This window comes from Colias croceus, chromosome 13 (genome assembly GCF_905220415.1).
Source record: "Colias croceus chromosome 13, ilColCroc2.1".
Classification (NCBI taxonomy): domain Eukaryota; kingdom Metazoa; phylum Arthropoda; class Insecta; order Lepidoptera; family Pieridae; genus Colias; species Colias croceus.
In genome coordinates, this window is record NC_059549.1 from 4,402,790 (window position 1) to 4,417,320 (window position 14,531).

General features: G+C 33.2%; 1 protein-coding gene across 2 annotated transcripts in view; it reads right to left on the minus strand.

Moving 5' to 3' along the window:
• Positions 1-14,531, minus strand: part of LOC123696966 (lysine-specific demethylase 3A-like) — a 132,273-nt gene that overhangs the window by 87,916 nt on the left and 29,826 nt on the right. For both annotated transcript variants that reach the window (XM_045643365.1, XM_045643364.1), the window contains exons 3-5: positions 13,815-13,928; positions 4,647-4,868; positions 1,348-1,432 (exon numbers count right to left, since the gene is read on the minus strand). In XM_045643365.1, the coding sequence (XP_045499321.1) occupies positions 1,348-1,432; positions 4,647-4,868; positions 13,815-13,928 (421 nt within the window). The remainder of the gene's footprint in view (positions 1-1,347; positions 1,433-4,646; positions 4,869-13,814; positions 13,929-14,531) is intronic.

Consider the following 14,531-nt stretch of genomic DNA (forward strand, 5'->3'; position numbering starts at 1 on the left):
TCTCTCGAAATATGTAAACAAAAAATATACATTTATTTTACGTACATTTTTGAACAACATTCCAACTGTTAATAGCGGGCTTATTATCGCGCTTTTTGTAAAACAAATCCCTTTTTGACATGTAACAAAACATTTTGCAACAGACTAACTTCACTCGTCATTTACGAATAAAGCATTGCAACAAATAACTCATATTATATTAAAAGAATCACGAACATGACGCTTACGAACTTGCAAACATTGCTTTATTTTATACGGCTTCTTGCATCCAATTATGCAGAAACAGGACTTCGGCTACTCTACACCGGGCTACAATAACACATATGCAATGTGAATCGATGCACATGTGCATGCTATTTTAATGCTTATACTAAAACAAACAAGATAGCATCTGGCGTTCACAATTTTATCGATAATGGCCAGTGTTGAATGACGGACTGTTATGTTAGAATGTTAACCAAATTGATAGAATCTATCAAATTATCAAAGCGAAGTAAATTTGTTGTTCGAGCTAGATCAAAGGCAAATTAATGCGAGCGAAATCCCGCATGTTGTATTAATACATCATAATTAATGGGAATACGTACAATTAACACAACATAAAATAGATTGCATTTATATTAAATTCAATTATCATTATATTACATCATCACACAATATTTTCCGTTCAAGGCCTAGAATGTATAATAATAACATTTATCTTAGCCGCTCTAACCATTTTGACGGGAAAGAATATAACGAATGGCTGTATAAATGTAGCGTTTCTGAGAAAAGATTATTTATATTATAAAGTTTCATAAACAAGAAGTATTTTAGGCTGTTCATTGATACTGTGTATTGTAATGTTTCCATCTGTAGAGGCAGTACGAATTGATGTACATATTACGTATTCTAGTTAACAATCCCATAATATTGTATGTCACTTACATAACATTTACGGTAGAATGCTTTGCATATTCTTAGACGCGAGTTATTTTATCGTTCAACACGTGATGTGGTATATTATATATAAGCATATAAGCACTATACAAGTGCATGATGCAAGAATATACTACGCCTTGATAATGATATAGTTTATTTATTGTTGGACTGTTATTACTAAGTTATACATTTATAGTAAAACGTGTACGACGACACATGTTTTGTCTACTGTTACGACGAATTTAATTACAATATTATTATTATCTGCAACTATTTATGTAAACTTTCGATAAACAAGTAAACAACTATTCCAATCGAGCAGCCTCTTACTAAAACAGATTCCTTTGTAATTATTAACTTGTACGCTTTAAAAAATACTTAGAAATAACGTTGCTTTTACCAATTTATAAAACAATATAATATTACCTCCATCGCCGAGAAGTCTCATCTGAACCAAAGACGGATCTTCGCTATGCTCTTCGAGAACCGTATCATCGGTAACAGTCAGCTCCTGAAAGAAAGAAAAAACAACATAATATTTGGACATTCCGACGAAAAACAAAGGAGGAAATTCCTATTACGAAAACACAAGTTTGGCAGGTGCTTTACGAGTAAACAATTCCCGTAAATTCCTATTTAAACTTTCTCACGCCCACAAGCATAACATAAATAGAGGCGTCTGCTTCGTGTTAGCTCATCGATATTCAATTAATATCAACAAAACAAGACTTTCGGCACGTAATTAACTTTGATTAAATACAAAAACGTCCGCTCATCACAAATATAGCGATGGAAGGTCAAACGAGGTCAAAGGTTCGCTCTTTATTTAGACGAAGGTGACATCTCTGTTTTTGTGTTATACTTTACTAATATAATTTAATAACAAGCTTTCTTTCTAATATAAGAGAAAATCATCTCTGAAAAGATATTTATGTTTAAGCGTGAAATTGAACGACACTTTTTATATTTTTAACACAGAAGATAAAATCGTTCATTCATTTCTTAGAACGAAAATGTATCTGAAATTATGTTTTCGACACATAAACGTAAATTGTTTCGTACGATTCAATAAACACTAAACGAACCATACCAAAAGGCAAAAACATTGATTTACACCTAAAACTTATTGGCTATATTGAAAGAAATAGTATTTTTGCTGAGTTGTTGATAAACATGTCTTCGTAGCGAGAGAGCAAGTTCAGTGAAACTTTCGAGAAACAATGAGGGAAGTTTAAGTTACTTTGGTAACCGGGAGGAGGAAACGGGGAGGTTAGTCAAAACTTTGACGTCGCGGACGCACCAACTTCGCTACTCGTTAATTCGCAGTATAAATTTGTTTAACGTCTTAACTTTTTAACAGTAATTACATAGAGTTTGAGATAAATTGAAGTACTTTGGATTTCTGGCAGAAATCTGATCATGTTGATACGCCGCTGCCATAACTTTTTATTTTCTTTGTACGGGGGCAGATAATTTCACAATCGATGTATTGAAATAGTAATATCGACATTCAATGCACTTTAGATGCGAAGTCTTAGATATTGCATAAATCTGTTTAAATTACTCAACGGCGAACTAAAGAGGACCTTTGCAAATATATATAATTCCATATGCTTTGAATAGAAATGTAATTAGGCGCACATTTAGCAATAAAAATATCTTTACATGTCTCTCTAAAACTTAAAGTTCTTCAGACAGCGTAATCATAGAAAAGACTATTAACGTTGAAAAGTTTTTGAATGAATCTTCAGAAAGATGAAATCAAAACAAGAAAGGTTTTATAAAGGCAATACAAGTTTGCAGAGTTAGTGGAGAGGGTGCTCGGGGACGAGACACCTCAGACTCCGACAACGTAAACAATTAATAGATTATACCTTTCGGGACAAAATTTATGCAGTACTAACTACTAGCTAACAAAGTTCATATATTATCATACAAAGTAAGGAAACGACCGCATAACAAAAGAACATGTAAAGAACATCTGCAATGTATTTTAAATCAGCATAAATAACAACTAATACATATTAACAGCACGATATAAAAACGCATTTCTTGGTATTGCTCAATACAAGAACGACATATTAATAACTCAAAACAAGCTTCGAACATTACATCCGTTACAATTCAACTTCAATTAAATTGCGGACAAAAACCAGTCAATGCTATAACTGGTTACCATTACACATAGATAGTATTAAAAATGTTGATAATTGGAAAGTCGTTTAATACCGTTGTGGACGTTAACTACTTTCTTATAATGCATAGAATACGCGGTGGGTTATGTACCCTTATAAATCTTGTATCGTTATCGATCTATTTGTAGGACTGTAATAATTACAATCAAAATAAATCCAATTCAGAAAAATTTTTACTTTAATTTTTCTGAGCAATTAAGAATCAAGTGCTTGAGATGCCAACACTTAAATCAAATTAAATATTTGGATATAATTCAACAACAACATGAACCATCCAATAAGATAAAACAAATACAAATATAGAAGTTTCTAGTACATTTGATAATACCGAGAAAACTAGACAATCTCAAATGGCAGGAACGGTTGACAACCCTAGAGTGAATCACGTTCATATACGAAACTGGTTTCACTGAGAACTTCCCGTTCCAGAATTATGTTGTAGAATGTCTTTACAGTTAACTGAACACACCTTAATGCCTCCCCATCTAGATACAAGCCTCCCTAATGATATCAGAGAAAATAACGTCTCTACCAGCTGGTAACGGGTGACCGCTGAATATAGGTATTAGGCAAAATAAGTGGATAGAATTGCTTCTATTCGAAGAATATTGCACCGATTCACCGAGCTAACTACTTATTTAAAATTTAGTAGTATAAACTCGAATTTATATCTGGGAAATGATATCAATCATTTCATTTATATCATTGAAAAGCTCTCTTCCTATAACTGCTGTATCAATAGCTTTTTAATTTAAATTATGCCATCAATACAAATTTAATCAGAGGCTTTATTTTTAGCAAACCCATTTCAACATTAAATCACAAGATAACATTCATAATATGACTTTTGACAAAGGATCTTCCGACCCTTTCCCTTCCCGAAAATATTCTCGGTTCCTTGCATATCTAGGCCAAGTTTCCCCGTCATTTCATTTCCCCTGCTTTTAAGTATATGTATATTTTATTTATGGCCTTTCATGTGTGCATTGTGAATATTAAATCTTAAATAATAAGCGTACTACGAATACCTATCAAAGCACTATAATAATATCGAAGACCGCGTATAAATCAAATCGTAAAATATAGAGCATTTTCCAGAGGTTTTAAAGAAAGTGCGGTGCTTTGCTTTCAAAATTTTAAACTTAAAAGTCTTCACGCTCCTTTGATTAAAAGGAGAATTTCCTGTACGGATTGAAATTGATCTTAGTCGATACCGAACCACAACGTCCGCCCGTCGACTTGAACCTTCCTCAACCGCATGAAATAAAAACCTTATGATTCTAATGCGACCCTCAGCTGTCACCAAAGCTATTGTTGTTGTGATGTTATTCCGAGAAATGGATATTTAACAACCCACACAAAGTAGTGACTTTATATTACTTTTCTTCCAGCATGGAAAGGCAATCAATGATTGAAATAGTCTACGTTATAATTTAATAAGTTTAGACTTTAGAGCTATCAGTTTTTGTTTTACCTTACTTCATTGCTTACATTAAGGTCCTTAAAACTATAAACATATGCACCACTTACGCCTGTATGCTCATTGACGCCCACAATGACAGCTGTGTACCACTGTGTGGCGCCAGCGACTCGGTACACCTGGGCTCGACATCCCCCGAGCACGGAGGGAGTCGTAGTCAGGATCCTCTGCCCATCCTGGACGGTTCGCCACTCCGCTGCTTCGCTCGACAGAGCTGACAGCGTTGTGCCGTCCACCCCTGCTTCTGAACCCGCCAGACGAGCGTCCCAATCCTGTAGAAATATTTATATTTAATAATCTAATATACTTAGAGAAGAAAATCTTGATGGTAACAAAACTAATAACGCTAGGAATGCATTGTTAAATTTGCCTCCGCTTGGATTAGGATAATAACTATTTAAATTTTGAAATATTACAAAATCCTGGAACCGGGCGAGCAGCTAGGTTCATATACATAATAATTAAATAAGTATGAAACACGAGAGATATCTTTGTCAAAGCTAACTTGTAATAAAAACTCAGTCTTAAATTACAAGAAAATTAATCTTCGTTTGATCGTTAAGAATGTTTAATTACTTCCGCATAATGAGCTTTATCATTTCAGTGTAATTAGAAATATAATTCGTTTATATTAAAAATATGATAGTATTTAATGATGTTTTAAGAGAACAAATATTTTACGTAAAATGATTTAATATCACATAGATGACAGAAGTTAAATTAGAGAATATGACAAAAAAATAGCGTGCGAATGTATACAATTAACCATATTATCTAACAAATGGTCGATCCACATGCCATACCTATATCAATCAAGCGGAATTGCAAACACGAGGAAACTACACAATAATACTGATTTACACGTGCATAACATAATTATTATATTCAGGTTACTTGTTAGTTGTTTACTTAATATTAATAGAAATGTTTGACAGATAGAGCAATTAAAACTGAGAGTCGTTAAAACTTAAAACGTTAGCGATGCTCTGAAGTCTGAATGACATAATGTTTATTGGTCTGTGACCTATTTTATTGGATAGGTACGCTGAAGAGTCAAGTGAAGAGTATTATCAAAATTTGATGTTAATATAAACTTTATTAGACAAGATTGCTTTGAAATGAATCATATGAACAAAATGAAATTATTTATATGAACATAAATAATTTGAAAATTCATATCTCGTCCCACACATCGTCCACATACAATTTAAAACAAAAGTGTTATTCCATTTCCAGTATGCTGCAAGCTAGAAACGGAAAACAAAACGTAATCCAGATCCTTTACAAAGGAAAAATAAACGTACGCATTCCTCACACTGACTCATTGTATACCATTTTTATAAGATAGCCGAGTCCCAAGCAGCTCGCGCTTAAAACATATTTATGTCAATGTTATCGCACACACGCACACCTGCGCCTGTGTGGCCGGCGACATAGATATCCGGTGTACGTAGTGCATTGAACCTCCCCCCACTTGCATCTGACAGCTGAAGCTATTGGATGCGGTGAGAGCGCCTTACGCATAAAAAGATGCATGATTCATGATGCTAGCAATGGTAACAATTCTGATTGTCCTATTTATGGCATTATAATTGACAGCGTTGTTACACGATCCAGCTAGTACTTGGAATATGGCTTGTAATACTTAGTTTTATGCGCTGTTTGCTAGGCTGGTTGGTTCCTAGTGTAGGATAATGACAGTCGCTTGCAACAAAACAGAATAAACGAGTACTCGACAGATTAAAATGCCATCTGATAAGTGTAATACACTTTTCCTTTCCTTTCTCGTGGCAATTTCGTAAACATATATCTTTATGTTTTACATGGTACCTGTGTTAATAGTATAATATTTTATAAAAACATAATATACAGTTTAACGAACTGTGCATAGATATCTATATTGTAGCACACATTTACTGGTTGTATAAGAATGTGATTTCCATACTTATTTATAGATAATGAGATTATACAGTTGATTATGTTCGCTCATTACTAGCGAACAATGGTATGCGAAGAGATTAACATAAACTTAGAATTACAATGGCTAAACTATTTTTATTGTCACGCGCAATTTTGATACAATGGCTATAATAGCGAACAATAAAGGGGCAATAAATCGTTCTCATAAAGTAAAACAATAACATAAGAGTCGCGCCCTTAATACTTTTTCACGGCCAAGCCGTTTTCACTGTGTAAGTTTAGATTACGACATAGCTAGTTCGCTGGAGTCACGCTCTGATGGTCCATGGATGGTCCCCTTACTTGGTGACTCAGCAATGATTGCGCAACGCGACTCGAAACATTGTTTATTTTGTTCGGTTACTCTTACTTCGTGAGATTACCTAGTGATTAATTCGTCTCGAGAGAACGGGTTGTGACTTGTGAGGGATTAATAATATCCTCGGATCGGGTTGGGTACTTGTGTGTAATACGATACATCAAATTGGACTTATTCGAATGGTATTTTCCAGTAATTACGCTATAAAATGTGTGTATAATATCTGAAGAAACTTTTGTAGTGAAATTTGTTATTTAAGAACAGATTAATGATAAATTAATTACCGTTTATTAACGTGGAGCTACGTTTGAAGTAGAAGAATCTTCAAGTTTATCCTAAAAACAGTTAAACTACAACAATAACTCTACGGTACGATAGTCATCATGGGTAGTGTCTACCTAATCCTTAACCATTCAATATTCAGAGTTTACTTCACAAACAAAACATTCCATACTATATGCTATAACACCCCAAATGTAAAGCATATTTCACAATATGTATATAATACGCAGTGTAACCAGGAAGGCATTACTGCTGGCACACATTCGCTCCCGCGGCTCTCATTCAATTTCCTGCCAATCCCTAACTTTGTTCTGCAGTCGTGATACGACTGGCGATACGGAATTTTGTATTATCTTGAATATACACCGTACTTGTCAGTGTAACCGTATCTTTGTAAATTTATTGCTACCAACGTCCAGTCACTTTTTGTTTGTTATAATAATATAAGTAGCATATAAATTAATAAATAACATTATACATAACTTGTATTATAAAGAGTAAATTCATTATACAAGTTATACAAATTTAACATATAAATCCATCTCAAACAGTTTCATAAATTTCAGTCTGTTTCCAATAAACTTCATGTCAATGTTTGTTCTACTTTGTGTAAATAAAAACCAATAAATTTAATACAAACGGTTTCATAACCTCTAAACCACCGTTATTGTAGATTGTCACGTTTATTCAATTTCAAAGTGACACTTGATTGATAACGGCAAAACATTTATATCTATTGGTGGCGTAGGTACCTCATTCTATGATTACGACCCTATTTCCTTATCACGGAGTTTGCTTAACTAAATAATTAATCAAGAAACAATGATCTGAATAAAACATATATTTGCAGACATAAAAGCCTTATTAAGCATTTATAAATAGAACCAGCAGTTGTATTAAATTCCAATAAGTATGTATAATATCATACATTTACTAACTTCGACTCAATAATTTAATATCAAAACATCAACCAACAATTACCCACATGACAGTCAACTAAGCATTAAAATGTATTATTCTACAGAAACCTTTGAACTGATTGTGTAATAATTCCGCTCCCTTGAGCAGCTAATCCACCTTAATACCTATCACGTGCTTATGTTACATTACTTTCTTATATTTACTTCGCAATAGGCTTTATATAATTTCAAGTGTTCGTTTTATATGCGTATTGTTTGCAAATTAATCGATTTACAATGCATAAATTAGAATATAAAAATACATAACAGATCTATTGTTTAATATATTCTGCAGTATGTTCAATTGTATTTTATAACTAATTACGTAATTAACGTCATTTGATACTTGCAAATTCATCTTGTTGAATTACAACATTCTAGGCACATTATTCAAATGGTGTTTTAAATCTATCTACGTCAATTCACCAACTGAATTGCTTTCGTGCAAATTCTCACATCCTTGAAACGCTCTCAGATAAATTGCTTTACCGATAAATTTGTTACTTAAATCCCGATCATGGCCAAGGTTAAATACTTTCGAGATTCAGATAGATTCAAGTCGTGAAAACGTAATGTATTTTTATTTTAACAATGTAAGTGGGCGCCGTCGTGTCTATACAATAATGTTGTATTTTATGACGATTCAAAAGACTTTGCTTTTATATCTTTTAACAAATAAGGACCAGGATATCAATTATCTTATTCAACATTCAATGCAAAACAAAACATGCAAGTATCTGATATAACGTATCTATTGATATTAAAAGACAATACTTATTGAAGTAAATGATAGAGGAAACATTCATATTTTACCCATTTATTCCTCTTCATTCTCAATAACAATCAGCAATAAATCGTATAAACGCTACCTGCAGTAAGCTCCCTAAACAATACCATGTATTTATGTGTATCCAGTAATATACTTTTATTAGGCACGGTAAACAACCCGAAGCACAATCTATAGTTACATTGTGGTTTGTGCAGGTCAACAAATTGTGTTTAGTTGGAACTTACACTAACTTCATTGTACAAGATCGATCCCCTGGGGCCGTGTACACAAAAGATAAATGAGAACTCTACGAAGCCACATTTATTTTCCCTTTATTCTTTCACAACAGTTAAAAACATTATTAAATCATCTGAATATTGCATTTTTAATAACGTTTCCTCTATTTATACGCTATCTGATTTCACTTAAGCAAATACACGAGTGAGGAAATATTTGCTCGCAAACACGGCATATCACGTAACATGTACTCATATTCGCTCGATACGTTATTATTGTGTCTTTGTTTGAACTTTATAAAGTTGTGATTCACGAATCCGAAGTATGAACTGAATAGTATTGTCAACAGCGAACTTCACGTTTTGTTACACAATACAATTACACTCCATGAACATTTCAAACACAAAAAGAAAGTAGCGAACGTCCCGTCCTAAAAATAGTTCCTTTAAAGCTGCATAACAGAGTCGTAAAACAAAGCAAAACGCTGTATATTATGCGAGCGTTCGTAGCCAAGTTTTCAAGTTAACAAAAGGTTTTAAAACGAGACAATGCACTCATGCCTATCCATCATGCGAGATGGAACGTCTGGGATGGCACTCCGCTCGCAACTAGGTATCAGGCTGACGGAAGAAAACGCAAACACGTCGACTGAGACCGAGGGGCATAAATTGGGCTTTTGTGCTCAACTGAACGTCATTTATGTACACAGAGACTATATAATAGAGCCTGGAACGGCTACCGGTCTTCATATCTACGTATGATCATATTTCACGAGATTGTTGCGACGTTGATTAATATGCAGAGGTTCGTTTGAACACAACACTATTGTTTGGAAAAAATGTTTATGATGTATCACATCATTAGCTATTATTACCCAACTGTGAAAGCAGGAGTGTTATTAATCCTCTAATATACAATTAATGATACAATAGCTCAGAAGGTAAATTAATAAGAAATATATAATTCATACCGATTAAAACTAAACCCAGATAAAAAGTTAATAAAAAAGTAGTTATCCAATGTCGACACTCACTACAAATTAAAGTGAAATATAAATTACAAACACCTATTCCAATTCCGTACATTCGCGTAATGTTTGCTAAGTGTTAACTCAAACGAAATTCCTTCTAAAGCCACCCTCCTCCCCTTTCATCCTCCTCAAAGTTCAAATGCGGAAACAAGCACGAATGTCGTAATATGTATTATACCTATCAAATCATTATATTACAAAAAGTGCTATGATGAAAATCTTGAAAGGCATCGCAAATTATGTTGGCGTTTGCCATCTTTTGTCGTGATGTTTATTTAGAGACCAATTATGGAAAATACATTTTAATAGCTAACGCTCACACGACTTCAATCAGATAAATGGAATATGTTTTCAAATACGTTAAATATTCTATGTTAATTAATAATAATTCAATAAAACAGTAGCTAGGTTGTTGACTCTGAAACTAAAAACATTTCTCATTTATCTTTAAAAATCATACAATACAATGGTAAAATATATCTAAATACCAACAATAAAGCAATAAATAACTCCCACGTAAAGCATTTATCGTCTGCAAATCGTATACTTACCAGCTACCACCCACTTTCATCGCCAATTGATCTTTTATAATTAAGCGTAAAAGATACGCTTAAATGGCTTTTAAATTCTCTTTTTGGCGAAACGATTTATTCGAAAGTAGATCTAAGATCGTTTTTAGGAAGGCTTAAGAAACTCGAAACATGAATTTCACTGAAATACTTGAAATTGTAACGAGATTCTGTTATAAATTTGATATTTTTATTTATTTTCGTTCCGCTGAAAAAGTAAAGCTTTTACCTTAACAGCGAAATATCTATAAAATAAATTTTATTTGAAATACTCGATCTTTGGTAAAAACATATTTAAGGTAAGAACTCTTATAATGTTTAAATATACAAAAAGCTAAAATATTTTTTCGTAAATATCAAGACTTGTATCTAAAAATAAAATAAGTTATTTAGTAGATAAATAAAGATTGTATTTGTATCTCGTTATGAAGAGTTTATTAACCCCAAATTGTTAATGTTAATTAATGCTATTATTATTTATTATCTTGCGCTGAATACACACAATGTAGATAATACTGGAGTCATTATCAACAAGACGTCGAGAGCATAAAGGTATCCTGTCAAAGCATTCTACGTGTAACGTCTCACACATGATACCACCCTTTCATTAGGGTTACCTTCCATGAAATCAAATTATTTTGGATCAAATAATTGAAATAATTTTTAGCAGTATCTAATATGCACGGAAAATAAAGCAACGTTCTGGTTTGCTATTGTGCGATTCACTTATAAATCAAATTGCATACCTACATTTAAAAATGCCAATTTAAAAACCAATGTAATAAAAACCTATATACAATGGACGACAAAACTTCATTTTATTTGTAAACTATCCTTGAAATATTTCTATATATCTTTCTGAAAGGGTAGCAACCCTAGCCACCCCAGGGAGGCGGCCCGGACGAGCTAACTGAAGCAAAATTTTACTCGTTTAAGTTCTGCGGTTACAGTTTCTCGTTTGCGTGCAAAGCCGGTGCAAACTTCGAGAACTTTCATTACCACTTGGCTAATTGAGTTTTATATAAACGCATGCGTCATAAAAATTACATAGAACGCGTATTAGACGCTTGCATCTCCTACCATAATTATGATTTTAATTAAAGCTGTACGTTAGGATAAACGTATATCATATTAGCGGTAACTTAATAAGCCATCTGAAAATTAAACTTTATTACATTTCAAAATTGCTTCGGAAATATGTATACCTATAATAAAATGATTTTAAAAACATTCCCTGTCAATATCTTGTTAACCTTTGTAACCACGATTTCAATTACGAACACTTCAATAAATTTCGGAACGTACAAAAGTAAATTGCGTAACGTTCAATCAATCATTGGTTGAGCAGGAGCGGCCGGGATACCCGAAAATAGCGACACCACACCACCTGGCAGAATATGTATATAATAAAGGGGAGGCAGGGTGTGGAGGCGCGGAAAATCAATAAAGCGGGCGGCGAGCATCAAAACATACCGCTCCCTACCACCGGCGTCCCCCCTTTCCGCCCGTCTCCCGGGGAAACCCTCCCTTGTTTGGCAGACACCGTCCTTGATCTACCCACTACGCCCGGGCAAAACTTCGGATAAACATTTGAATAGCCACAAGAAAATTGGGTCGGTTATGCGTTTAACTGCGCGGTTACCCTTTTTATCTAAGATAACATACGAGATAGAGAATATAACGTAGATTCATGATGTTTGTGACCGCGTTATTCCGTTCGTTTTAGTGCGTAATAGCAGTTAATTTATCGAATAGGTAACATATTTTATAAGCAAATGAAATACTATACAAATCTTCTTAGTTAACTGATATGAAATATCAAAGCTCTAGGTAAAAAAAAATTAACACGAAAAAGAAGCAGAGTAATGGTTCAACAACAACCCATTCATTTAATTTCTGTTTTAATAATATTAACTTCGATTATACAATAAATTGTATTCTTAATTGGGATACAGCAGAGCTCTGTATGTACAAATAAAGTTCAAAAATGATTTAACACAGATGTTCCGAAAATAAAAATAAAAAACCATCACTCTGAAAAGTCGAATACGAGTACGGTGAAACAATTTCGAAAAATTCACTTCCAAAGCCGCTTAGAAAGGGGATAAAAGTTTGCTGGAAACCTTTTTTAAGCTCATTAAAACGAGTTCTAGGTAGATGTTTTGAAAATACCATCGCAATTATTTTTGATGGGACAAGCAATTGAGAGGGTTAAAAGGGGATTATAGTTTGTATGAACCTAGTATCTTCTTTTTGAACATTGCGTGAAATTATTTTTACCTGCTATAGATATAGGTAATGTGGTATTGAAGTAAATGTATTAATGTTTTGTTCTGGTGTTAATATAATATTAATATTGTACGTAATTGTATTAACTTTCTGCTTTTATTTTTTGGTTGCTTGGAAGAAATTGCTGTTAAGCAATAAAGCCGCCAATTGCTTAGTATAATATCCTGATTTCGTCAAACTTTGTGTGTGCAATAAAGAGTATATAAATAAATTAAATCCTTCTATATTCTCAAACAAATGATCAGCTTTGTGGAGGAAGGAAGGTGGAATTCGCGAAAACACTTCGCTTGCGCGATTCTCTGAATCGGTGTCGCTACAAGCTACTGATGTTCAAAAAACCTTTATTGTGCCTATACTAGGTAATTGTATCATATACATATCCCTACTGTTTGGCTTGCAACAACATAGATTCAAAAGGGTTTATAATTTCTCCAATAATATCATTAAATACCGATCAAAATGCCATCAAATCATTAATCAAACAAACCAACAATGACTCAGTGAATACGGGAAACAGTAAAGAAATAACGTACCTAAATTAACTAAATATACGTGATTCATCCAAATTCTTGTTAGAATTTATGTACACGGCAACAGCGTACGTGTTGTAAATATTGATTTATGTAAAGTTCTCAACATTGTAATACGGCTCGCAATTTATATGCAAGAAAGCATCTTGCGGAAATTTCCATAGCGTAAACTGTTCATACTGACGCCATCTAGCGGCGGACGGCGGAAAGTAGCCTTAAACTTGGGTGAATGATTTGTTACTTTGTATTGTAACCAGGTTATTAAAATTATTTACCTGATATGGTTGCAGGTTCGCATAATCAAGATACTGCAGCTGCTTGTCATGTAAAAACTCTACAGGCTGTGCGTCAGCTTGCAAAATTACTTCCGCAGTCAACGGAGTAAAGGTCTGAAACAAATGTTCGAACATTAATACGCAAATGGAGAAGAAGAAAACATAGCCACTGTATTCTATCGTCAATGCTATAATCAAAATTAAAACAAAACATACATATTTAGTAACTTCACATAAGAACGAAAACTATACACATAATTTCGGATAGAAAAACTAAATTTGAAAACTATACCAATTTGGTTTAAAATATTTCATACCAATTTGAATACAATAGTTAAGTGTCTATTATTTTAAACTATGATAATTTACTACTTTGTTATAGCCTACTAATATTACTGCAAAGTTGTTTATGTTATAAAGTGTAACACTGAATACAAAGTTAGCGAATCTATTTTGAGTCCTGGGTGAATGCACTATAATTAGGTGTATTTATCATATAGTTAGGTAACTTTACATTCACGTACCTACATTCAAAAGTTAAAAGCAACATTTAAAATATATATTTATTAGCTTAAGAACTGGATAAACTAGATTTTAATTTTATCAAAAATACTAATAAATTAATAATATTGATTTGAAATACCAAATATGTAAATATAACATTGCTCTGTCTTCTCTTATACAGATACGTCTCAGGACTCACCAATTATTGATTAA